Source organism: Chenopodium quinoa, unplaced genomic scaffold (genome assembly GCF_001683475.1).
Source record: "Chenopodium quinoa cultivar QQ74 unplaced genomic scaffold, ASM168347v1, whole genome shotgun sequence".
NCBI lineage: Eukaryota > Viridiplantae > Streptophyta > Magnoliopsida > Caryophyllales > Amaranthaceae > Chenopodium > Chenopodium quinoa.
This window is the reverse complement of record NW_018742770.1, coordinates 2,911,503-2,938,810: the sequence shown is the minus strand read 5'-3', so window position 1 is coordinate 2,938,810 and position 27,308 is coordinate 2,911,503. Positions and strand designations below refer to the sequence as shown.

The following is a 27,308-nucleotide window of genomic DNA, read 5'->3' as shown; positions in this document are numbered from 1 at the left end:
TTATCCTAGTTGAGCTAATGTCCACGCCTCTTTCTCTTTCACCTTTCAAAAATTTGCTTGTCAAGTCCTAGTAGCAACTTACCAATTAGGGAACATATAATAAAATAAACGTTTTATTAATTATCACTGTCCAAACTCTCAAAAAAAAAAATAGAAGTAGTTTCTTTCAATTTTTATTATTTTTTTTTAAAGAGGAAATGAAAACTATTACAAATGATATAGGAGAGCTAATCGTTACAAGAGTTAATAAACCAAAAAAATTAAAAAAAAACATGTAAATGGTGATACATCTTAATTTTTGTGAAATATGTTGTTGCATTTGCCTCCCAAAGGCAGTGGAGGAAAGAGACTAACTTGAACTTATTAAGACGTTTCTCCACATCGATCATATAAAGCGATCTTCTATTGTCGTTTGACAAAGTTTATTCACATGGTCAGTGTTGTTTGGTGCTTGATCATAAGAAAAAACGCTTTTTTTAATGCGCTCATCAAAGAGTGTAAAATTTTCAGAATCATTATGCCATATTTGGATTCAACAAATTTAGCACTTGTAAGTTTGAAACTAAATGGTGATTGTTGATTATAATACCCAAATTTGAGCTTCCATTGAGCGAAAAGATCAATCGAAGTTTAATTTAAAGTGAAAACATATTCTTTTTGGAGACATTTTTTTTAAACAGAACCAACTTATATTACATATTCTCATTGGAGACATGTTTTTCATCGTATATATTCAACAAATTTATTGAACTGAAAGGTTAGTATGTTTTGGCCATTAAAATTATTAAGTACTCCGTAACTTATTAATGAAACACAAATGCATTATATGTATATATATTGATCAACTTTTTTGCTTCTAAGTTTCTAAGTCCAAAAACTTAACTTTTATACAATTTCACACTAGAGTAAAATAACCCTAATAATAATTTTTTATTTTCCAATTTAATCCTCAAATAGAGATTGGTAACCATATTTTAACTTTCATATTTCCCTCCAAAAAATCTCAACTTTTCTCAATGGGTGCTATTCCCTTTTCCCTCTTCTTTCCATCTTCCAAAACCTCCATTGAAGAGAAGCAAGAAGAGAGAGAAAGACCATGATTTTTGACAAACCCAGAAATGAGAAATGCAGTTCAACACACTATCAATTTCACCCGCACCAATTTCCCGGATAAAATAGACGTCAAGGCATTAGCCAACCGCTACGCCGCCGCGCTCCAACGATGCTTCCCGCCAAGCCCCACCTCGCAGTCCCTTGCTCGGACCATCCATGCCCACATGATAACTTCTGGGTTCAACCCAAGAGGCCATATTATCGACCGCCTGATTGATGTATACTGTAAATGCAAAAATCTAGGGTATGCACACCAAGTGTTTGATAAAATTCCCCAACCAGATATTGTAGCGAGAACCACTATAGTGTCTGCTTACTGCAATTTGGGGGAGATGAAGGAGGCAAGAAGGATTTTTGATGAAATCCCATTTCATATTCGTGATGTTGTGTGTTATAATGCTGTGATCACAGGGTATAATCATAACAGTGATGGTGTTTCTGCTATTCAATTGTTTGGGGACATGTTGAGGGATGGTGTTAGGCCTGATCATTTTACTTATAGTAGTGTTCTTAGTTCTTTAAGTTTGATTGCAGATGATGCAAGGCAGTGTTACCAGCTGCATTGTGCCGTGGTGAAGTCTGGAACAGGGTGCTCTACCTCGGTGTTGAATGCACTTATATCGCTGTATGTGAAGTGTGCTTCTTCGCCTTTTGTTGCATCTAGTTCATTGTTGGGTGTGGCTCGGGAACTCTTTGATGAGATGCAAGGGAAGGATGAGCTGACATGGACAACAATGATTACTGGGTATGCAAGGAATGATGACCTTGATTCAGCACGAGAAGTTTTTGATTCAACCGGTGTTAAGGTTGTGGCTGTGTGGAATGCAATGATTTCGGGTTATGTGCACCATAGTTTGTATCCAGAGGCTTTGGACCTTTTTAGAAGGATGAATGCTGAAGAAATTCAGCACGATGAATATACATATACAAATGTTCTTGGTGCCTGTGCTGATTCTGGTATGTTTTGGCATGGAAAGGAGATACATGCTCGCATTTTGCGGAAGGAAGATAGAGTAAGACACAGAGTTGAAGTCCAATCTTCTATAAATAATGCATTGGTCACATTATACTCTAAATGTGGCAGAATTCGTGAAGCTCGGCATATTTTTGAAGAGATGCATGTAAGAGATATAGTTTCCTGGAATGCAGTATTGTCAGGCTATGTGACTGCTGGCCAGATTTTAGAAGCGAAAGAATTCTTCAACAAAATGCCAGAGAAGAACCTTTTGACCTGGGCTGTGATGATAGCAGCATATGCACAAAGTGGATTAGGAGAAGAAAGTATTAAGCTACTTAATAAGATGAGGATGGAAGGATTTCAGCCGTGTGATTATACATATGCTGGGGCATTGACGGCCTGTTCAAATCTTGGAGCACTAGATCAAGGGAGGCAGCTTCATGGTCAAGTAATTCGCTTTGGATATGAGTCGAGCCTTTCAGTGGCAAATGCTCTGATAACAATGTATGGAAGATGTGGTGTGGTTGAGGATGCTGACTTAATGTTTTCCACCATGCCTTCTATAGATTCTGTTTCTTGGAATGCCATGATTGCAGCTTTTGGGCAGCACGGAGATGGCCGTCAAGCATTGGAACTCTTTGAGCAGATGCTTAAAGCTAAGATACTACCTGATCGGATTACATATCTTACTATTATCACTGCATGTACTCACTCTGGGTTGGTCGATGAAGGGAGGCATTATTTTCATTCCATGCATAAATATCATATTTCTGCTGGAGAAGATCATTATGCGAGGATGATCGACTTGTTTTGTCGTTCAGGAAAGTTCCAGGAAGCTGAGGAACTGATCAATAAAATGCCTTTTGAGCCAAAAGCACCTATCTGGGAAGCTCTTCTTGCTGGATGCCGGATTCATGGGAACTTAGACCTTGGTATAAAAGCTGCTGAAAAACTATTGGACTTAATTCCACAACATGATGGTACCTACATACTGTTATCAAATATGTATGCTGCAGCTGGCCAGTGGGTTGATGTGGCAAGGGTGAGGATGTTAATGAGAGAGCAAGGTGTGAAAAAAGAGCCTGCTTGTAGTTGGATAGATGTCGAAAATAAGGTTAATGTATTCTTGGTGGATGATACTTCACACCCAGACGTACAAGAAGTGTACGACTATCTTGAGCAATTGGGACCGAAATTAAGGGAACTGGGATATGTTCCTGATACTAAGTATGTGTTGCATGATATGGAGACAGAGCAGAAAGAGCACAGTTTGACTACTCACAGTGAAAAACTTGCAGTTGCTTATGGGCTCTTAAAGCTTCCTGTAGGAGCCACAGTTAGGGTATTTAAGAACCTCAGGATATGTGGGGACTGCCACAATGCAATCAAGTACATTTCGAAAATAGTACAGAGAGTAATAGTTGTGAGAGATGTCAAGAGATTTCATCATTTTAAAAATGGTAAATGCTCTTGTGGTGATTACTGGTAAAGTAGTTTTTGTGAGATTCAGCTATAGCCGCAAGAAGGAATGAATTTGAATTTGGAGCTCTACTTAATTGGGGTTTTCTTGAAAACGTTGAATTGTGATGTCATCTACCTGGAAGCTCAGCAATATTAAGAAGAAACCCCCCATTGTGGTAACATGCAACAATTCTGTGTCGTGGCTCTGCTGCTCTGTTTTAACTTTTGCAGTGTTCTTTGGATAATTTGATGTATATCAAAGCTTACAAACAGGGATCTTTTTCAATTTGATGGAGAAATACTCAAACTTACAAATTAGATACAATTAATGCAGCCTGGTCCTGGCCATACATAGGCTTTGTGAAGGTATGCTGCTTCTATTCACTGTAACAGCATAGTCTTGCATCACTTGTTAGTGTCTGCAAGCTCATGATTAGGTAGAGATGTTTCAACAAACCCCCCCCCTGAGCAGTATGATACTGATGTTGTTGGATTCTTTCCGAACATAACTTCATGGCCACTGCACTACACCAAAAAGCAGGTTACTTTTTTCTGTTGTCATACAAGATGAGCTAAATTTTATCAAGGCACTTTCAGGTTAAACTTCCCCTGAGATTAATTTTTTCCATTGTTGTTCTTTATTAAAGTGCATTTAATAATATCTTAGTACATTACACTGTCCACTTCAAGAAAAATTCTGGAGAAGGTTGCCACTGTATGTTTGATAGACACCCTTGTACATTTCTTTTTGGCAGTTAGGGATCATATTGAGCATTTTTTATGTCATTTGACAAATCAAGAGACTTTAGCAGCTGTATCAGTTTATTGATGTTCAGGATAACACAATTTGATAAGACATCGGAACTTCTGACATGTTCAAAATATTAATTTCTTTTCTCTTGGAGAAGTTTTTGGAAAACTCTAGTCCACTTTGTGTATTTTTAGAGGATTCCTGTTATTCAAGAGAAGCTAAAGAGGCTTTTGGTTTATCGTGACAATAACCTCGACAAGGACAAGCAGAAGGCATTTTGCACTCTAGGGTCTTCTCTTTGTAGTTATAGAGCTCATAGCGCCATTCTTGATTCAGATATCTCTTTACAAAAAAATTAATTCAGAAATTATTTGGATGGAGTGGACAATGAGGATGATGCTTAAAACCTTGCTTCTTATAATTTCTTCATGTTATTTTTTTATATCTATGTACAGGGTAAGAGACCCAATTATTCACATGTTAAAATTCAACCATACTATAAATACACTTATCATCTTTTCGACTTCTCTGTGCTGCGTGTAGGTTTTTCTGTAGGAATTCACAAGTCTCAAGGTCACCAACATGTCACGTGCTGACTAAACCAGCTCTTATCTGAATCTTCTTCCGAAATAGGGAGTTCCGTATATCTTTGAACATTCTAAATTAGTCTTTTTATCCAGATGTTTGGATTGTTGATCCTGAAAGTCTTTCAGAATAAAAGTAGTGGCAATATCCTGTGTTGGCACCGTGCAAGATTTACTGATTTGGCTTTGTGGGCTTTCTGTTATTATATTCTTCTTGATACTTGGCAACTCAGTCCTGCCGATTATCTAACAGGGACTTAATTGATTCTATAATCATGATGATAAATGAGGAATTGAAAGTTCTAGGAGAGGACTGGTATACATACTGCCATACTGTAGTGAGGTTCTTGGATGTAAAGTTATTACTCTTATTTGTGATTCCTTTGGACCGAGAATAGATGTTTTCTTTATTTGTTTCTCAGAAGGTGAATTCTGATGAATTTTTCAGCACTATTCATCTGTTGACACTTTGTAACTTGTATGCAGAATTTTGGTTTCTGATGGAAGAATTCTGGAAATTGCATAGCTGAGAAGTAAGGACATTATCTCAACATAATTAATCTCAAGGTGCATTCCTATCTTGCAAAAGTTTTTATTTTTATTTTTTCCTTTCTGTTTTTATAAGAAACTAAAACTGTTTGACTGAACTTAAAATCTTTCATAGTCTCATTGGACGATAGATAAACTATTAGTCTGAGAATCCGGTGCAATCTGAACTGGTAAAATGTTTTTATTTAACAAATTAAACTGTTTGACAGAGCAAGAACTTCTGAATTAATCTCATTAGATCTTTTAAAGAATTCCATAGAGTGCCTGACTGTCAAAGTTTGAACATTCAGTAGAGGACTATCTTAGTAAATAAGTAGTCTGCAACTCTTCATGCTATGTGATCCACAGTCTATTAGAATTATGTACAGCTGTTGGAACATTCTGGATCATCAAAACTTATGTGGTAGAACTGTCCTTTAGAAATAATCCCACTGTACCATATTTTATTGCACACTTGATTTGGTTGTCTCTGCACTTTTCTTTTTCAGTCTCCATTCTGTTAAAGTTCGAGAAGAAAAATGAAACAAGGGAATATTAATATAAATCAATAGACGACTAGACGAGTAGACAACATATTGTTTGAAGATGCTTGTGTAGAATATTAAGTAGCCTAAAATATACAGTATGTATTGCTCAGGGCAAACTTTAGAATCACATCTGCATAAAGGGTCTATCATTTTCTATTCCAAATCATATATTAGAAGAAACATGTGGGTAAACAACTTTGATTCCTGAACTAAATAAATTCTCTTAAAGCTATACACCACTGATATTTGATTGTAGTCTGATTTGCCACTCAGAAATTTTATTAAAAAAGTCCAACTTTACGCAATTCTAAGGATCATTGACCATATTTATTTGCATTTTTTTTATTAAGCTATAATTTGCATTATCTTGCCCCATCATGTTTTTTTATTCTTTGCTCACTACTGGAATTCCCCTATATATAAGAGTTTTTTGTATAGCCCTTTGGCATCACATTCTCCTCCTAATTAGCTCTTGTAAATTAAAGACATTTAGCAAAAACTATGGCATGGGGGAAAATCCAAAAAGCTCTAAAATGGGTGGTGAAATCAAGAAAGAATCCTCTAAGTGAAGAGCAGTTGAGGAACACTTTCATGGCTCACGACAAGAATGGTGATGGCCACCTTGATAAGGAAGAGTTAAAGGAGGCATTTCGTGCGCTAGGAGCTCGTATACCTTGTTACAGGGCTGGTCGTGCTATATATTACTCAGATATAGATTTGGATGGAACTATCAATGAGGATGAGATTGACCACCTTGTTTCTTATGCTACCCATTATGGTTACAGTTTTAATTAGCTTTACTATTACACCCTATATATAGATTAATACGTACTAATATCAGCAAATTTTTCCTCTTTCACTACCATGATAAAAGATTAGATTGTGGCAAGCTGTATTTTTCCAGTGTAAGAGGTTGTAGTAAGGCTTTTATCTAGGTTCTGCAAAATCTTGTATTAGACAATCTCACAGTAACAGATTGTGAGACCCAGGTGACATTTGATGTAAATTTTTACCATTTGAGTGTTGCTTTTGATATGTGAACTTTTACCATTGAAACTTTTCAATGGTTTATTATTTTTTGTTTGGAAAGTGGTCATCGTTTCCTGTTGTTTCAAATTGTCTGTTTTTCAGATATCTGCAAATACATAACAGGACCAGCAATCAGTATTAATCCTTCTCTAGATAGGAAGACTAGTTTGTACATAGAAAGACATAGATACAGTTATACATGGGAAACACAGCGGTTCGAAGCTGTAGTTTTTTTTCCCCCCTAAAAAACTGTGTTTTTTCCCAGTATATTGACATAAAAACGTTTCTGCTTAATTCTTTTTCAGCATGTATTAAACAATTGACTTGTATGCAGAATTTTTGTTTCTGACGGGGAAAATCGTGTGATTCATGTGATCATATCACAAGAGGTCTAGAGATTACATTGCTGAGGAGACTATACCATGTTAATCAAATTTAAGGTGAATTTCTATCTTGTATATAACATTTTTTTAAAACATTTATTTTTATTTTTATTTTTAAAAGAGTACATACTTTGTATATATGTATCTGTTTGACAGAAGAAGTGATTAAGTAGTCTCTTAAGATGACTGATCAAACTAATCTTAGAGTGCCTAAAGATGACATACTAATATAAAGTTTGGAAATTCAATTGAGAAAAATGCAAAAATCTTAAAAAAATAAGTACTCATCAATTATTCATGTTATGTGAAGGACAGCCTTCTAGATATGGCACAGTTGTTGGGAAATTCTGAGAGTATCAAAGAAGTATGTGGCGTAGCTTATAGATTAACATAATATTCCCTCCGTACCATATTTCTTTGCTCATTAGCTTCGATCAGCCTTACGCCTTCACCAAGTTAATTGCACAGTTACATTCAAATTTGAAGTCGCCTTTTCTCCTTCCAATCTTTTACTTAACCATACTGTTTCTCTCACCGAACTTTTTCTTGGAATCTTCTATCTATCATCTATCCTTCCTCTGTGCCAAAGGCAAGTTTGTAAAACTACATGAGATAGAGGGAGTGTTAAAGTTTATTGATAGGATCGTTTGATGATGCATGTCGAATATGTACTCAAAAGCTTTGATACACGTCTGCTTTAAAGTATATCGTTTGCTTGTATAAACCATACAAGCGGATAAACAATATTGCTTACAGAAGGAAGTTCTGTATCTCAGACACATAGTGATACCACTGATATTGATCGTATTTTGATCAGTCACTACAAACTTTAACGGATTATGGACCATATATTACATTTACATTATCTTCCACAATTGTGGTATATATTCTTTGCTAACGACTGGAAATTCCCTGACATATATAGGAGCTTTCAGGTGGCCCTATGGCATCACATTCTCCTCATTGTTAGATCTTGTAAACTAACAAGACAGGGGTGCATTGCTGCGAAAACATGGCAAGTCAATGGGGGAAGTTACGAAACATTTTAAGATGTATGGCGAAATCAAAGAAGAAGAGTCGTCTGAGTGAAGATCAGCTGAGAAGAATTTTCAAGGCTCATGACAAGAATGGTGACGGCTGCCTTGATAAGGAAGAGTTAAAGGAGGCATTTCGTGCACTTGGAGCTCGTGTTCCTGGTTACAGGGCTGATTACGCTATTCATTATACAGATATAGATTTGGATGGAGTTATCAATGAGGATGAGATCGATCACCTTGTTTCATATGCTATCCAATTTGGTTATACGCTCGATTAACTTGACTTTCACACAATTGAGAGATACCGAAATCAGCAAAGTATTTCCCTTCTACTACCATGATAAGAGATTAAACTGTGGTAAGCTGTATTTTCCAAGAGATTGTAAGAAGGTTGCTACTTTCGTTCAGTCTTGTATTATCTCACATTAACATATTGTGTAACAAGTGAATGTCTATTTAAGGGCTAAGATTTTGACGTATTTTTAGAGTTAACTTTAGACGAACCACAAGCATTGGTGTGAGACTATCTTATCCAAGACTCACACATTAGGTTCTTGGCTCCAGAGTGCCAGAATGTATTGTCATGTATATTGAATTGATATATACAGTGCCATGGATGACTATTTGAAAATTCTACTCTAAAACTACATCTGTTACAGGTTATGTACAACATTTAGACAATTTCCCTCTCTGCTTTATGTCAAATCGTTGTACATAAACTATAACAAAGGTAGTATATGGCCGGTTTGTTTGTTGGTTGGGAATCTAATCTATACCATTGTAAAAAATTTGAAATATGCTTTAATATAAGATCCATTTATCATATTCGTGAATCTTATTCTTTTGGTAAACTTGATGGACCATTACTTTGATATATTTGGATGAGTATGAAGAAATTACAATAGTGATATGAATATCGTTACAAAGACAAATAAGTTGCGATTGGAATATGATTATAGTTTTTTACAATTATGAACATAAGAATCTATTTAAACGTTAAGTACCTGAAATAAAATAAATATGCAGATTACAAAGTACAATCACATAAGAACACTACGATAATACAGCCTGGATAACACACGAGCTTAACAACAAATATAGAATATGTTTTTTAACATTAATTTTTAATGTTTCGTATTACAATTAGCCTAATCTTGCAAAATAAAGAGTAAATACAAGTGGGTAGGTTGAAGAACACAAAAAACATAATGGCTTAGTAATCCCTTGTGGCCTTGTCCATAGTGGAGGACCAATACTGCTGGTCTTATTTTTTGTTATTATTTCTCTATTTTCTTTTGTCTATGAATAATTCAAATTCTTTAACTCGATCTACATAGACATATATACACTCAAATATACAACTCGCGTATACAAATAATACATCCGGTTAAAGAAAAACGTACTCTTTTCTTATACACTTAGATGTAATTATTTTTCAAAGTAATTTTTTTTCTCAATTTTTATTTTAACCTCACAAATTAGAAATAAAATGACCCCGAATTGGGTTCACCTATCTTGCTTTGAGAAAAATGGGCAAGTTTCAAGTGAAATAGCGGTTAGATTAGTTGTTTGATTGACCAATAGTGAGAAATAATGACAGTTATTTGTTCTGTTAACAAGTCTATATCTTTTAAAATACAAAATCCCATAAAAACAACTGTAAAAACTACTCTTCTCCCGACTTTTTCGCCTTCTTGCTCCTTCTATTTCCCATCACGTTCTCATCTAATAAACAACATTTGTTTAGGGGTAAAAAATAATCAACGTCATTAAAGCTGTAAATATTTTTTTTTTTTTTTTTGGTGGGGTTTTATCAATTTTTTACCCTGAAAAAAAGTTGTACATTTTGGTTTTATATTTCATTTTCAACCCAGAAATTTTCACCTTAAACATTTGTTTCAAGGAGGTAACAAATTTTAACTGCACTTGAATTTTTCACCTTTTTTAATGTTTATTTCTCAATCTTTCATATAATTTGTATAGGATAATTCCATTATATTAAGCATTGAAAATTAAGATTTGATTGAATTTATCAACTTTAAGTAAAAAAAAAAAATTGTCAAATATTTTTTTTTAAATGGTCATGTTCTAAAAACTCCATTTGAAAATGATTTTTATCTTTTAATCTTTCAAGGAATCTACCTGTATTTTCTAAACATCCAAACAGCTGTGCAATGTATTGGATTGATTGGATTCCCATCATATAAAATTACAGTTATTTAAAAAAAAAAATCTTTTGACATGTTCAATTTTTTCTTTGTAATGCTACATTCTGGCAAAGAAAATAAAGTCAAAAATTTTTGACATCTTCATTGTGTTGGCTTCAGAGTTTGCTAAAAATAACAAAAACAATCAACCAAATAAAGATCTAAGTTATCTCCAAAAAGCTGATTTCGACGACAAAGGAACCCGAGATTATGATCATTATATGCTAAAGAGTTGAAAGGAGGAAGGTGCAAAGGGTGGAAAGATGGTGGCAGGTGGGGATCAGGACCTGCAGCAATGGAATGCACAAGGGTTTGATAATGCTCGCCACGAAAAAATATTTGTATCTGTTAGATTAAGGCCTCTTAATGAAAAGGAAATCCAAAGCAATGACTTTGCTGATTGGGAGAGCATCAACAGCACCACCATTTTGTTCAAGAATGGCCTTGGTGAACGGTCTATGAATCCGAATGCCTATAATTTTGGTAAGCAAATCGCCTTAAACTCTGAAGTTTCTGTTATAGATATCTGCTAGACCTGTTATAAGCAGGATTTATGCGTGTTTTGGTAAGTACATTGCCTTTCTTTTGCTGTTGTGTCATGTACTGAATATCGAAAAGTAGCCAAGAAAGCTAAGCTATTATTTATGATGATGTTCCTTCATGTTTAGATTGATTTTTTAAATGAAGTTTTCCTGCTGTTTTTGTGTTATACATTGACAGACAGAGTATTTGGTCATAACGACTCTACAAGGAAAGTTTACGAGGAAGCAGCCAGAGAAATCGCTCTCTCTGTTCTCAATGGCATTAACTGTGAGTAATGTTCTAAAATCTGATACAAGTTATTTGTGTTTTTGGTGCTTAATTTTCATGCTATTGTTTCAAAGTAGGTTTACTTTTTTCGATTTGTCTGATCTAGCTAGCGTCTTTGCTTATGGACAAACAAGCAGTGGGAAGACCTTCACAATGAACGGAATTACACATTATGCTGTAGCAGATATATATGATTACATCGAACAGGTACGAGAAACTCCAACTTTGTAGCTGTGATATGCGAATTCAGCACATCACAGCTATACATAACACTGAGTCTCCCTCTATCCCTAGATGCTCTCTTATAAGTCCCCAAGATTGCCGAATATACCACTCTGATATAATTAAAACATACAGGCAGAAATGAAACATATTCGTGCATCTAATATTCTAAGAACCAGTAATAGCCAGTCACTCAAGACATTTCTAACAAAATTATGTGTGTTTTTGGACAATGTATGTAACAGCAAAAGGAGCGTGAATTTGTGTTGAAGTTCTCAGCCATTGAAATATATAATGAACTTGTTAGGGACCTTCTAAGTACAGACACTAATCCTCTCCGACTTCTGGATGATCCTGAGGTTTGTATCAGATCAGTACTTTACAGGCATATTTGAGATTTGTCATAAGAAATGAGACCTCCTTAAATGTTGATCGATTTTGGTTTAACAGAGAGGCACAGTTGTTGAAAAACTAACTGAAGAGACTCTCCAAGATAAGAGCCATCTTCTAGAGCTCATTGCCGTATGTGAAGGTACAGACTTGTGTGCGGAGGCAAGAGCAAATTTATAGTGTTTAGTTAAAGTCACAGAAACTAACTGATGTTTGGTCTTCGTTACTCGTAGCTCAAAGACAGACGGGTGAGACTTCTCTGAATGAAGCCAGCTCTAGATCTCATCAAATCCTCAGACTGGTAAGCTCTTCAATTACATTACAGAACTGAATTAGCTCAATCACAAATGAAACTATTTTGGGGCAGGATTTGCTAATAAAGTAGTTGGAACTTTTGTAGACGATTGAAAGCTCTGCTCGTAGATTTGGTGGTGGAAATTCTAGTATTCTTGCAGCAAATGTGGTATGTTGAAGTATTGGTTGATCTTTGCTCCTAACTCTATGTGGATATAAGGAATTGAAAAGGTAGTAGTTAACTTGACAATTTTGGCATGCAGAACTTTGTGGATCTTGCAGGAAGCGAGCGTACTTCTCAGACATTAGCAACTGGTGCAAGATTGAAAGAAGGTTCCCACATAAATCGAAGTTTGTTAACTCTTGGAAAAGTTATTCGCACATTAAGGTTTGTTTGTTAACCTCATTCGTCTTGGAAAAAATATTACAGTATTTTTAAGAACGTGAAGTCTGAAGGCATGACTATAACTTGAATACAGCAAGGGAAAGAATGGGCACATTCCTTATCGAGACTCCAAGTTAACACGGATACTACAAAACTCTTTAGGAGGAAATGCGAGGACTGCCATTATATGTACCATGAGCCCTGCTCACAGTCATCTAGAACAATCAAGAAACACCCTATTATTTGCTAGTTGTGCGAAAGAAGTTAGCACCAATGCACAGGTTAATGTGGTAATGTCTGACAAAGCATTGGTGAAGCAGCTAAGGAAAGAATTGGCCAAATTAGAGAGCGATTTGAAGAATATGCCCATGGTTTCTTCCAAGGGCGATGTTGCAGCTGCTCTGAGAGAAAAAGAGATTCAGATTGAAAAGGTGAAAACATATTTTCAATTGTATTCAAGTTGTGTTTATGTTTCTGGTGTTTGCATAGGTTGATCTTTAAGTTTGTTAAAATCTGTGTAACACAGATGGACAAAGAAATAAAAGAACTAAGTAGACAACGCGACCTTGCTCAAACAAAGGTGGAAGAGCTGCTACAGTCAACCAAAAAGGAGGTTTCAAAACCACAGGATGATGAATATGACCATCATAGAATTGATTCACGGGATAAATTATCATGGTTCGACGATACATCAGAAATATCTGACGGATCAGATTACAGGCGTCTTGATGCAGACCTGGCAACTTCTGAATCCTTTCAGTATCTTGATCAACAGGGCAATTTTGACCTTAGCACTCAACGGTCCGATCTTCTAGAAAATATTGACCTTCTACCAAATGAGCCCTCACTGCAACCACTGGACGACACCATACTAGATTTCACTCCTGATGATCTATCACTAAGATGGGGGGAAATGGGCAGCTCTGGCAATATCAGAAGAAGAATCGATGAAGACGATGAAGATAACTGCAAGGAGGTTCGTTGTATTGAAGTTGAAGAAAGAAGCATTGGCAAAAAAACCGAAGCATCAGATGCTGTAATGAATTCTCCTCGAGAGAAAGAAATTCAGGAAGAGGATATCTTAAAAGATGTGCACGAAAGAGAGTATACTATATCAGATGATGAAACAGATAGTGAAGAGGAGAAAGAAAATGAAAACGAAAAGGACAGATTTAATGTCAAAGAAAAGAAGTATGCCTTATCAGCTGGAAAGAATGAAGATAATGAGACACCTTATTCTGCTGCTGAGTATAAAGCACCAATGACTGAAAAGAATGAAGAGAGGGAGTCGCATCACTGTGATTCTGAACACGATCAATTGGTAAAAAGGATCAAGGAACTCCAAAGGACTATTGACATGCTTGTTAACCACAATCCCTTGGGAAATTTCTCTCCTTGTTCCATCGACTCAGAGAGATTGAGCAACAAAGGGTCGAGCTTCAGCAGAAGCAGAAGCTGCAAGGCAATTCTAACATCAAACCCTGCCTCATCTATCACTTTTGATAAGGTCGTGCTCCATTCTAGGGACTTATCATTTGCTGGATTTGGTGAAGAGATGAGCTCGGAAAGACCAAAGGGCTTGCCTTGGGGTTCAGATCACATTCCTACGGGTAATGGAAAGCCTACGAGATTTGGCCTCCCTATACCTTCTATAAGGAATGCAATAATGAACGAAATGGAACAGGAAGTTAAGAACTCAGATGTCAGTGATGCTTCCAGCTTTTACAGCTCTGCTGTAGAAACAAATGGAAATGCCGAACATGAGTCTAGCAAGCAAATGGGATATGAAATGGTCAGTAAATTAGTATGTCCTGTTTTACATTGATTTTGGTTATGATTCACATTAAGAGGGTAGGACATGATTTTTCACACCCAAATTTTGTTATCGTGAATTTCCATTTCCACAAATTAGTAAACTGAAGTTCTTTAAATACTGTCCCTTTTCCCAATCGTTTTCAAATATTCAGTTAGTGTTCAGGAATTGCATCATTTGTAAACTATTGGTAGATGTAAAATACTCAAGTGTACAGATAAAAATGTAGGACATGAAAAGAGAAATATGAACACACAAGGGAATTGATATATTTGCTTTTTGCAGGATGGTAACAAAGTTGAGGAGGAAAATGAATCAAAGGACAGTGAATCAAGTGAAAGTGCAAGAGACGTTGCTTCATACGTGATGAGGGTAAGGGATTCCATGTCAGAAGGGGCGATGAGCACTGTGCAATCCCCATCGAATTGGTTCGAGGAATTTGAGAGTCTGCGGTTAAAGATAATCGAACTTTGGCATGCTTGCCATATACCATTAGTCCACAGAACCTATTTTTACTTGCTGTTCAAGGGTGATACATCTGACAAGATCTACTTAGAGGTAGAACTCCGAAGGCTGTCTTTCATCAAAAACAGGTTTGATCAAGGCCAGAAGATTGTTGTGGATGGTGAAGTTTCTACACCATCTTCAAGGTATATCTTATAACTTGTACACTAGCAAGAATTTACTAATGCCTTTTTCTAGCCAAAGACCATATTTTATATTTAGATGTTTTACGAAATTATCTGCAAAACTCATTTTTTTCAGTTGGTTATAAACTGTATTATGAGTATAGTTGAAATTTCCAGCTTTTGATCAGTTATGCATTGTGTACATTAGAATGTGTCATTACCCTTAAAGCCTAACCTTGCTACTCTTTATTTCATAACACAGCATGAGGGCATTGAATCAAGAAAGGGAGATGTTAATGAGGCAAATGTACAAGAAAATTCCTGTACAAGAGAGGGAGTCAATCTTCGAGAAGTGGGGGATCACAATGAACAGCAAGCAGAGGAGACTGCAACTAGCTCGCTGCCTTTGGACAGATACCAAAGACATGCAACACATCAGAGAAAGTGCAACACTAGTGGCTAAGCTGGTTGGTTTCGTAGATGAAGGTCAAGTGCCTAAGGAGATGTTTGTTGGTCCAAGTATAGCTACAAAAAGTATCAACCGAAGATCCTATAGCTGGAAATCAAGCATGTCAAGGGTATCCTAATGCTTTTGACATGTAAATGTATAGACTATAATCTCATTCTTTTACAAAAACAAACTTGGGTATTAATTAAAAATACTAATCTAATTTTTTTCCTTCTGATTGTTAAACTTTTTGGTGTTGGAAAACAGCAACTTTAACTTCTGACTTCTGTGTTTATTCCACATGACAAAATGTGTATCTCTCATCTTATTGACTCATAAATAGCTTATGGATTGCCTTAAGCACTATCCCCCTAATTTTGGGGTGCCATGGTTTTTTTTTTTTTTTTTTTTTAAACTAAATTATTTCAATTTAAAAATGTAATTCCTATGTAAAATCATTATTTTGAGTTTTTTCTTACAATTATTATATTGATGGTCCTAAAAGAGAGTGAGATAATACAATTTACAAAGGCCAACATGAAAGGATACAAGAGTTGATCACAAAATTTCAACCAAACAGTTGAATTTTATAATGTTTGAAAAATCAAACTACTTTGCATCACAACCAGAAGCGGATTTTACTATGAAAATGACCCAAGCTGGTTAAGCAACAAATTGACATAGCATCATCAAATACTGCCAACAAAATTATACGTACAAAGACAATCAAAAGAGGAGATATTTACAGATAAACTGAAATTTAAGATTGGAGGACAGCACCTTCAGTGATCTTCCACCCAGAATCAGAATGAGACAGCTCATATCTTGTTGTGTACGTTCTGCTGTAAGAATCATTGTGCTCAGGTTGGGTAGCATCAGTTAAATTTGCCGTCTCTTCAAGAGTAGCTTCTACTGTAGCACGCTTACCATCAAGGGATACTGTCACACTATCAATAATCACATTCAGTAGGGAGTATTCCCAAAACCAACCACGCTCTGCAACTTCCTTTGCACGATCAGACCAAATTTTAAGCATGTTGCCATCCAAAACCTGACAGTTGTTCCTTGGTGTTAGTAGTTAGAGAATAATTACTAAATAATTCTCATAGTGTTATCCAAAAAATCAATGGAAGGCTTAGACTAACCTCTGGCAACGTCTCAAGGCTATGATTTGGTCCCAAAGCCTGCGATTTAACACTCTGCCATCTTGTCACCAGAACCTCTGCAAGTCTTGCATCCATTTTCGGTATTTTCTTTTCACTATTTTCATTTAATGAGAGGCCTGCAAATATTTTAATGAATAGTAATTACAGAATAAACATATATGTGCAACCCGATGCTGGGACTACAATTAATAAACATTGCACTCCACATTTATCACAGAGTCACAGTAATAACCTATGAATTTGACATGTAACTTTGCGAATTGACAAACATGAGTAGGACATTAATTCTGTGATGATGCATCCATAACGGAATGGTTGGAGTATATTAAAGGTACTCAAATGAGGTGAAGAACAGAGGTTTTTAAAGAGGTCATACCCACATTGGACACATCAGAATCCACCGATGAAGTTGCTGAGCCAACATGCTTCTGCAGAATAGCAGAACCAGTTTTAGCAGGCCAAAGTTTCATGCCAGCCAAAGTCGTCAACCCAATCACCACACCAGCGCACAAAACCTTCACACCAACATCTTTTATCTTCTCGGTAATCAATTCTTGTTCATGATATTCTTCAGCAAGATGTTTACTGGCCAACTCAGCATAATTTGAAGTATTATCAAAACCAAGCCCCGCCTCCGCCAATGTATCCTCATATCCAAAGCCATTAACAGCAACATCCTCTTGTCGGGTTATGTGTTCTTCTCCAGAACTAGGAGGAAATACTTTCTGCAATGCCTGTATGACACTAGTGGTAACGTTACCAATCACTGCACTAGCTCCAGCTCCTATCTTCACTATTGCTGCTGCAGCAGCTAATGAGGAGCCACTCCCTCCTTCCAGCCGCTCTAAATACCTCAAAACAATAGGGTCATCATAATAATCCCCCAGTCTGAATTGCACATCTTTTGTCTCCCTAAATCTGGTGAAAACCACCTCCATGAGCCAGGTTTCCAATAGTTTACAGAGTCCTGGGAGCATGTCACTGTCCTCATCATTCCTTGAATTTTCCAGCACAAATTCCACAATTGATGGATCTCTGAAGGTCGAATTTTCAATGTCCAGACCCAACCATGTCCGACAATGATCAAGGTCTCCAACCAAAAGAGAACAAAGACCCCTCTCCAATGCAAAATCTTTCTCACGATTTTCTTGAGTAGCATATAAAGAAATGGAGTCTCCTATGGGCACCAACTTGGTTTGCTGAAGTTGTCGAAACAAGTCATCAGCATCTTGAATGAGATGAGGCTTCTTGCTAATGAAAGCTTGAGCAACAAGTGCAAGAGCTACTCCATAAGCTTCAAAGCTTTCAGCTGGAATATTTTTTGGCGTGGCAGTGAAAAGATCAACCTGACACAAAAGACAGAAAATAAATTTATTTCTAGATTGGAATGAGGAGGAGAGGGGGAATCCTCCTAAATTTCATGTTGGGAAGAGATTCCATGCAAGGATGTCTAATGGTGGAGAGTCCCGGCTTCAGAGAGGGAATGATGTGCGTGTCGCCCTTATTCTTAAAACCAAAGTTTCTTCTATCTAAGTACTGTCCAACAGTATTCAACTGTATTTTTCTGAAACTATTAAAATGTAATTGAGGTTTTGCTAAACTTGTAAGAGTAATTTTACTTTATCTGAATTAATTTGAACATATCTGATTCATAAATAAGAACAATATCAGGTGAACAGGGCCTAAGTCAACTTTGCAAGAACAGTGCTTGATTAACCAATCAACCTGTCTAAAGGAGGGGGTGAAAGGTAATCTACGGAGGTCATATGTATGGACTTGACCAAGGAAGAGCTATTGCAACCAGTTCAATACAGCCACTATTTCAGCTTTATTCCAACATGGAACTTGAATTTACCTAACTCTCAATTATACTTAAATTCAAAAGGTCAGACCAGTCAACTACATGCTGATTGGCTTTCTACGTTCTTTCTGTGAAGGTCTAGTGAACATTACTTGCATATAAACCATTCTCCAATCCCTTTTCTGCTTCCACTTCCAAAATAAGCACTAAGGAAAATATAGAAAGAAAAATTACAATTTACAATATGAAAGCAATGAATTACACAATACACAGTGAAAAACAGGCAAAGTTTGAACTGACCTGCTCAGCTGCTGTCATATGCAAAAAGGCTTCATTCATGAAATCCTCACGAGTGAAACCTCCAGCTATAGCCGCAGCACCACCTCCTCCAACAGACCATAATATATTACGAACACCGTGCAGGCCTTCATCTCTTTTCTTCCGATATTCATCAGTGAGAGGCAAAGCCAAGAGCTCCAAAACATAACGGGGTTTAAGCTCCTCCAATGTCTCATCAATCTGTGCTTGTAAATCTGGTGCAAGACTACTTGAACCTTCCTCCTACACAACAAAAATATCAGAGTTCCAGGTAGGGCCTCAGAGTTCTGGCATATTTATAATTAAATACACAGTAGGGCAATGCTTTATTATTACCCAAACTCAGGTAATAAGTGGAGAAATGAATAACACCCATATTTACTCTATCATAGGAAAATATTATAATAATAATCCTAGGATTAGCTTTTCTTTCTAAGTAAGTTCCTTGAGCCGCTTCATTATGCATTTACTAAAAAAACTTCGTATAATCAGAAGGAATATGTGATTCTGGAGTCTTAAAGAAAATATTTAATTCTCTTACATCATAACCAACGAGTTCCTGAGTGTTACCTGCAAGAGTTTTAGAGCACGCTCCAGGGCCTCGCAGCCAAAGACATAATCAGGAGGAGATAATGACATTGCATCCCTTGAGAAGTCAACAAAAGCAAGGGCCATTGCCAACACAATATCATGCTTGAAGGGTTTGGGTAGTCTCTCTTTTAGCAATGCATCTCCAATTCTAAGGACTAGTTCGGACTCCCCGGCCTCTTGCAGAATACACAATGCACCTGGCACCTAAAGCACCAAAACCCACAAATCAAATGAGATAATCACAAATGTAATGCCCTTTAATATGAGTATTCTTTCAACATGTTGGCATGTACATATAATAATAACATATACTAATTCCATTATGGCATTATCAATTCCCTATACGGAGAAGTGCCAATGTGTTTAACAAAAATCAATGTGTTTTCGAGGAATCTTCAAGCTACCCAAGACCATGTGTAATGTGAATATGTGATAACCTTTCCCCAAATACAGTGCTGCCCTCATATCAACATTGTTAACTACAAATCTACATAGTCAAAAGTCAAAACCTAATGAAGCTCGTGACATAGATAGCACACCGTAATACCATCTACCAATAACTATCCATTTCAATAAGCAAAAAAACTTCAACCACAAAAGCTACAGAAATCAAAATGGGGGCACTTTATGTAGAAATACAAACTTGCCTTGTCAAAAGGGACATCAAAGAGGGTAGTCTCTTCAAATGCATCAGAAAGACCTGAATTATATTCCCTTCTAGCACTGGGGTTAGAAAGAGTGTCACAAGCAGCTTGCAGGATTTGTCTTCGGGCAATAAGAGTATCTTGGGTGAACCCATATTGCGGCGGCTTCGAAACCTTTCCTTCATAAGCCCTCCTTATCCCATCACCCAGAAAATGGGTCTCCGCTCCCAGCACCTGAAAGGAAAGAAGAATGATAAAGTTCAAATGCCAAAATATAAAGTTGGGTATTCTGAATTTCAGCTCAAAATTAATAATTACACTCTAAAATGTGTCAATAAATGTGCAAATTGCATTGCTGGATAATGTCATATTCAATCCAATAATAAGAACAATACAATAATTAGTTAATCACATTTTCAATTAAAAATGAAGAATTTCTATTAAAAACAAAAAAATTAAAAATGAAGAATTTCAACCAAAATAATCAGTGGGTATTCTGAATTTTAACCCAAAATCAAAAATTACAAATGTGTATAATCTCAATTCAAGCTCAAATTTCTTTAATTTTCAACTCAAAAACTAGTAATCACAAAGTAGGTTATCACAATTTCAACCCAAAACTAAGAATCACAAAGTTAGGCAAATCACATTATCAACTCAAAATCAAAAATTACAAAGCTGGGTAAATCTCATGATAAACCCAAAATCATAAATCCGCACAAAATGGGTAATCTCAATTTCAACCCAAAATCACAAATCATCATTGAAAAAACCTGGGCATACATCCATAAATTCATTCATAATGCAAACACAAATATCATAACTTTGTACAATACCTGATAAAAATTGAGGGGAATGGAGATATTGCGGTCAGGAGGAGAGAGAGAGGGAGGAATAGAAGTAGGGGTAGAAGATGAAGTGGAAGTATCAGAAATTGAAGTGGGTAAGAATTGGAAGTCGGAGAGTAAGCGGTCAGCCCATTTACTGCCGGGAAATGACGTCGATGCGCCGGAGTTAGTGGCGGCGCTGGTGGCGGTGACGGTGGTGGGGCGGTGGAGGAAGTCTTTTCTTGAAGAGGAAGAGGAAAGTGGTGGTCGGAGAGTGGGGTAGCAGAGATTGTAGCCCAAATGTGTGAGGGCTTCCATTGTTGTTTGTTTGTTGAATTGTTTTTTGTTTGTTGAATTGTGATTGTGAAGTGAAGATTGTCTAGTGTTTTTAAATGTGTGTTTTTTGTTTGTTAAACCCTCTCCAAAATCTCTTCTTTTAACACTCCATAATTCTCTGTAGGTATAGCTCAAGTGGTTAGAGCTTCCCTCCCTCCTCCAGGAAATCTGGGATCGATTCTCACCCCCTCTAGAAAATGGGAAAAAAAATTGACATTAATTAATTAAACTAATTTCCCCCTACATAAATAGTTGCATTCGTACATTAAATTTTTAGGTTTTTTATAGGGTTGGATGCTTAGCTTGCCTGATTGGGCATAGTTTGATATTTGGACCAAAAGGGAAATTAAATTGAAATATAATGGTTTTGGTCTATTGCAAGAGATATGTTTGCTGTCTTAAAAGGCCAAATAGATAATTTAAGCAAATTTATTACTAAGTAGTACGAGTATTTCTCATAACAATACGAAAAGTTTGTAACATTCATGGATTTCTAAATAAGTGTTTATATGACTCACATGCGCTCACAAATAACTCTCAACTTCACTTAACTTTAAATACACCAAATTTAAAAGTCTATTGGTCGTTCTCAACTATTTATTTATAAGTCTTAAATAGGTAAATATTTATTATTACGAGTATAGAATTTTTAATATATGAGTACTTCTCATGCTATTGAATCCGACGATGATATTAACTAGAACATGCACCAAAGTCATCATTTCTGCAATAAGAATGAAATGATGTGTTAGAAATAATTGATTTTAATTAGATCAAATAATAAGATAAAATAGACGTTTAAATAATAAAAGAGTGAGGATTACACTTTAATTAAAGCATATATATTAGTCACACTTGAATTCAAAGGGCTCAGCAGCAGTTTGAGATATCATCAAATGTTGCTCATATAATTCTTTCTGTGATACAAGAAAAATACAAACAAGTACGGAGTAACACGTTACATATATGATTTGACCTACATGTATTTAGTAAATACTTCAATCCATCGTCGTTTATAAATACATGTCATTTTAAAATTAGTCACGACTGATGAGTTTACAGACTTACAATAAATACAAATTAAAATAACTTTAAAAGATTAAAGGAGGGTACGTAACAATTAATAAGTTGACTTCTAGGTACATACCTTGTGTTGGCGAATGTCTTGAAGGGTTTTCTGTAAACTTTGTTCCATCTCTGCAATTTTTTCAATGCTAGTCACAACTTTTGTATTCTCCCAGTAACTGCATTTAAAGTTTGACTCAAAACAAATAAATCTTTAAAAATTCTGACTAATTATATGCTTGATATAAGTAGTATACACTAGAATAAATTTATAAATTGACAATATATATACACATAGTAACTATATTATACCTCTTCTTCAGTTTGAGATCAGTTAGTTTCTTTTTTTTCTCAATTAATTTTTGTCCCAAATCCTATTTCATGACATCAGAATATAATTAAGTTAATTCAAGATTTAATCGATTAAAAGATTAGAGAAGTAAATTAAATTAAACAAGAAAGGAAGATGTACTAACCTCCACTGTCTTGACTTTCCTGAAATTAGGTAAAAAAAAAAAATATATATAATATTATCATCAATAAAAAAATTTAAAATTTTTTCATTGTCATTCTTGTGTGTTGTGTATGTTCTCTAAAGCTGAAATTACTATCAAGTATCAATATGTATAATTGTGTGTGTGTGTTTTGTTAGTAAGGTACCTTATAAAATATTTTACACGTACAATTTAATCATACATATATGTTTTGTTATATAATTACAGTAATGTTCATTTCTTTAATTTATCTGTAAACAAGTACTTGATGAATTTAACAAGAATCGAACCCTAAGATAGGCTCACAATCAAGGGGAATTGAACCTAAGATTGAAGCAATAACAATCAATGCTCCATTTTTGTTGATTCTTTTTACATGTGTTGGGCTTTGAATATGGTATATATGACAATAGTAATATACTACATTTGCATGAGGGCAATACATTATGTTTCTTATTTGTTTAAAAAGAAAAGCTAAGGTACACAAGAAAGTAGGGAGCTTTTCTCTCACACTCATGCATTATAACGTAGAAAAAGATACATATGTATAAAGTATGAAGTGTATCATTTGAATCTACAACAAATTAAAGTATCATACCATGCCTCATAAATGGTTTGGACATCTACAGTGTATCCATCCTTTTGATAAGTACTCTTGATTGTCTGGTTACCACAAATAATAATAATAATAATAATAATAATAATAATAATATATAACTCTCTCATAAAGATTAAAGAAAAAGAAAATCAGTAATAATTTAATACCCTATAAAAAAAACAGTGAATTAAATCATCTTAGTTAGAAAAGTAAGTAAAGGTTCTTGATAAATTAATTTTACAATAACAAGTAAATAGAAGTTGAATTATCATTTGGCCTGGGCTTATTCATCAATGAAATTTACCTGAAGATTGTCCAGTCTCCTGAAAAATATTATAAACAAATTTACGTAAGTGTATAACAAATTAATGGAAAGATGTAAAACAAAAGATATCGAGGAATTACAGTGCAAATTAAAACACTAACCTCTTTTCTCTATCACCATAGGGAACCATAGAAAACCTCCTCATCATTTTCACAAAATTACTGAAAATCAAATACCAAAATAAAAGTTATTGCAATACATTTTTTTTTTTTTAATATGCCGTAGATTCAAATAGAATTCAATAAATTTTATATCTGAATATAATATATTTTCTAATTGAAAAATGAATGGCTATCGTTCAAAGAACTATCCGATGAATTCACAAAACTTTACCAACTTTTTGCTTAGTTGAATGTCTATGGACATAAATCTTGCTTGTTGTGTTAATTACGCTATAATATTCTTCGGCCTTGTTCACTTCACCTTATTTTTGCTGAACTTACATTATTTTTACTGAACTGGAATTATTTTTGCTGAACTTAAATTAATTTTAGTGAACTAAAATTATTTTTACTAATTTTCTATTATATTTCTTCTTTAAAATTACTAAATTTTCTAAACTGAACTTATTTTTACTGAACTGAACTTAACTTATTTTTGCTGAACTGGAATTATTTTTACTGAACTAAAATTATTATTACTTTTAAGGTGAAGTAAACAGGGGCTTAAAGGCAAATAAGGAACAAAACTAATCTCTTAAATGCTTAAGTTGTAATAATCTAGCTAATTTTCATTTTGTTTTTTTTCATGTATGTCATTTTTCAAGTATCAGTGTTTTCTACAGCGCGCCTACTACACGACTCATCATTTAATTAAATCTTATAAAATCGAAATCTAAGAACATGAATGGCGTCAAAAAATAAATATCAGATCATTTCATTTTATTATTGTTTCAAAAATCCACAATTATATCTAATTGTATATGAATTTTTTTGTAAGTATGTAACGGTGATAAATTTTTATGAAATGATACAAAAAAAAATGATTGCATCTTAATCAAATGTATAGCGTGTTTCATAAATTGATGAACGACTTTGATTCCAAGAACTATTCAAATCCCTAAGACTTTCCTCAATAAATTAAAATACTTTATGCTTAGTGGAGTTTTTTCCCGAGTTTTTAGATAGCCATATAGGATTTAATTTTTTCAGCGCTCCTTTAGTGGCATTCAATTAAATATGAGATTATTAATTTTATATAAAATTAAATAATTTAAATGATACGTAAAGCGAATGAGATTTTTCAGTTTAAATTAATTAAATATAAAACATTATATATATATTATGAATGAAATGATACAGCGAATAGATAAATATTTGCTTGCCTATTTTTTCCCATATGAAGACTAGGGATGCCGTTAGGAGAAAATCCAAGGAAAAACGCATCTATTCCAGTAAGAACACTCATTTCTTCAACTTTCTTTTCCACAGTTGATTTATTCTGCAAGTAGTATTGTTCTCTTGATAGCTCGTCATTCAACTTTTTCAATTGCATCTTTGGTCTCACCATTTTTCTCTAAACTTCTTGATCACGCTTTTTTCTGTGGTAAAAAGAATTTATTATAAATTTAATCAATAGTAAGGATTTGTATAGAGATTTCAAAACTTAATATTAGATTAAAATGTAATTATGGAAGTAATATCAAATCACAGTGATGTGGATCAATTCAAGATTTTGGACATATGTAAATTGTAATTAAATTTTGGTAGAAAACCCAAACTGATACACATTACTTTTTGTGTTTTGGATATGTAATTCTTTTACTAATACACTATATATTCATGTACACCATTTTGACTAATTTAATTATTTGTGATAAACTTAAATATAATCATGCAAAATCTTATTAGATTTTATTCGAATTATCATTTCATATTATCACTTTTTTTTATAAGAATCAAAGATATCATTGCTTGAAATAATTAATTACTATTGTGAAATGAGAAATTAGCAAGTTAAAAAAAAAAAACAAAAGAAGTGTTTCAATAGGTTTTTTTATTTTTTATTTATTTTTTTATAATTAGCAACGATGTTCAATGATAATAAAAAAATAGATTGTATCTCGGCTCCCCACTAAATTTTTGTGAATCGATTGACTTTTGTCGGTTTTTGTTATTTTCTATAATAATAATAATAATAATAATAATAATAATAATAATAATAATAATAACAATAATAATAATAATAATAAGGTTGTTGCGTTGCTGAAGCGGATTCAAAGGTTCTCAACGACGCAAGACATTGGGGCTCGTGCTGCAGCTCATATATTCACTAGGGTAGGCTTTGCTATAGCTAGATAAGTGGGGGCCCAGATTGTATCTCGCCTTCCCACTAATTTATTGTAGGTTGTATGACTTTTGTTTTTGAGATATAACAACAACAACAACAACAATAATAATTATAATAATTCATGCATCCATATATTCTCCGAGAATAGAAAACCATAAAAAGTTCATCAAAAAAAACTACAAGACAATATTAAGCTTAGGAAATAATACAAAATTGAGGAGTAAATTGGATCAATAAAAAACCTCAAAGAGTAAAAAGGGATAGGTTGTTTAGAAGGTTGTGCATGTTCATCTATGTGCTAAAAACGAACATGAAAGAAAACATAATAAACACAAGTATCAGTCAAAAATTCAAAATTATCAAGGTTAAGATAAATAAATTTGAACAATAATAATTATTGAATAACTATCAACCAAATTCTAATTTACCTGAAATTTTCTATTGAACTTTTAGAAGGTTATTGTTTAGAACTTTTATAACTATTGTTTTGAACTTTTACAAGACAATAGTCAGGCTCTTGTTTAGTCACATTTCATAGTCGAAAATGAACATTTATAAGAACAAAATGAACACAGTGCTTGATTCTTAATCATGACCATGAAGTTAAATAGATATGAACTGTTTCCAAAGACATCTATCATTTATTATTTACTAGGTGGCTAACGCGCGCGATGCATGCATCATATCTCGCAATATTTGAGAAGTTCTTTCGATTTGATCTTACATCAAAATTTAGATGTTAGTAGTATTAATCAGGGGAAAACAATGTGAAAAGAGATTTGTTTTTAGAGGTATAAATGTCTTCACATTATTTTTAAGAGTTTAAAAAAAAAGCTAACTAATATTAATGGGGGCAATTAAGTAAATAAATTTTTTTGAAGGTATAATTGTCCAAGCACTATTTATAAAAGATATCTTATACTTTTTGTTAAGGATTTATTTATTTTGGAGAGAACCATCCTTCATTTTTTTTAGGAAATCCTTCATTATTAGATTATCCATAATTGATTTTTTTTTCCCCTCTTCCTAACTATAAATCCCAATTTGACTTTTTTACATTGGCCTGTTCACGTTCAAATCAGTTTCGCTCCAATCATTTCAATTTAGTTCATTTCAACTCCAATCAATTCAGTTTACTTCAATAAATGAGAATAAACTCTTACTTTCACCTAAAAATCCCATCTATCAAAGCCATCGATTAAAAAACGAACGGTTAAGATCCCTTCTAAACCTCATATATAAACAACTTCTTAATTTCCCCATT

At 34.4% G+C, this 27,308-nt stretch overlaps 3 protein-coding genes and 1 long non-coding RNA gene across 4 annotated transcripts; 2 read left to right on the top strand and 2 right to left on the bottom strand.

Annotated features, from left to right (window-relative positions):
- Positions 1-853: 853 nt before the first annotated feature.
- LOC110724717 (pentatricopeptide repeat-containing protein At1g25360-like) lies at positions 854-3,897 on the top strand. The gene has a single exon (XM_021904167.1). The coding sequence runs from the start codon at positions 1,119-1,121 to the stop codon at positions 3,558-3,560; it is 2,442 nt and encodes an 813-aa protein (XP_021759859.1). The 5' UTR covers positions 854-1,118; the 3' UTR covers positions 3,561-3,897.
- A 5,870-nt stretch (positions 3,898-9,767) lies between these two features.
- On the top strand, positions 9,768-16,004 carry LOC110724715 (kinesin-like protein KIN-7F). Its single transcript, XM_021904165.1, has 12 exons — positions 9,768-11,082; positions 11,320-11,409; positions 11,516-11,616; positions 11,877-11,990; positions 12,082-12,163; positions 12,255-12,322; positions 12,422-12,484; positions 12,579-12,703; positions 12,795-13,131; positions 13,227-14,492; positions 14,799-15,163; positions 15,405-16,004. The coding sequence occupies exons 1-12, from the start codon at positions 10,863-10,865 to the stop codon at positions 15,727-15,729; spliced, it is 3,156 nt and encodes a 1,051-aa protein (XP_021759857.1). The 5' UTR covers positions 9,768-10,862; the 3' UTR covers positions 15,730-16,004.
- A 140-nt stretch (positions 16,005-16,144) lies between these two features.
- On the bottom strand, positions 16,145-21,409 carry LOC110724716 (protein ACCUMULATION AND REPLICATION OF CHLOROPLASTS 6, chloroplastic-like). The gene is made up of 7 exons (XM_021904166.1): positions 20,947-21,409; positions 20,114-20,344; positions 19,446-19,670; positions 18,858-19,118; positions 17,133-18,102; positions 16,736-16,872; positions 16,145-16,641 (listed from the first exon to the last, which is right to left on the bottom strand). The coding sequence occupies exons 1-7, from the start codon at positions 21,253-21,255 to the stop codon at positions 16,351-16,353; spliced, it is 2,424 nt and encodes an 807-aa protein (XP_021759858.1). The 5' UTR covers positions 21,256-21,409; the 3' UTR covers positions 16,145-16,350.
- A 712-nt stretch (positions 21,410-22,121) lies between these two features.
- LOC110724538 lies at positions 22,122-22,937 on the bottom strand. The gene is made up of 3 exons (XR_002512004.1): positions 22,651-22,937; positions 22,421-22,517; positions 22,122-22,190 (listed from the first exon to the last, which is right to left on the bottom strand). It is a non-coding gene; the product is annotated as an uncharacterized LOC110724538 (long non-coding RNA).
- Between the last annotated feature and the right edge of the window lie 4,371 nt (positions 22,938-27,308).

Coding starts and splice junctions, on each gene's coding strand:
- LOC110724717 (XM_021904167.1), top strand. CDS start 1,119: ATGAGAAATGCAGTTCAACACACTATCAATTTCACCCGCACCAATTTC.
- LOC110724715 (XM_021904165.1), top strand. CDS start 10,863: ATGGTGGCAGGTGGGGATCAGGACCTGCAGCAATGGAATGCACAAGGG. Junction 11,083..11,319: donor TCCGAATGCCTATAATTTTG/GTAAGCAAATCG, acceptor ATACATTGACAG/ACAGAGTATTTGGTCATAAC. Junction 12,164..12,254: donor GCTCATTGCCGTATGTGAAG/GTACAGACTTGT, acceptor CGTTACTCGTAG/CTCAAAGACAGACGGGTGAG.
- LOC110724716 (XM_021904166.1), bottom strand. CDS start 21,255: ATGGAAGCCCTCACACATTTGGGCTACAATCTCTGCTACCCCACTCTC. Junction 16,873..17,132: donor TTCTGATGTGTCCAATGTGG/GTATGACCTCTT, acceptor AAATATTTGCAG/GCCTCTCATTAAATGAAAAT. Junction 16,642..16,735: donor GCCTTGAGACGTTGCCAGAG/GTTAGTCTAAGC, acceptor AACAACTGTCAG/GTTTTGGATGGCAACATGCT.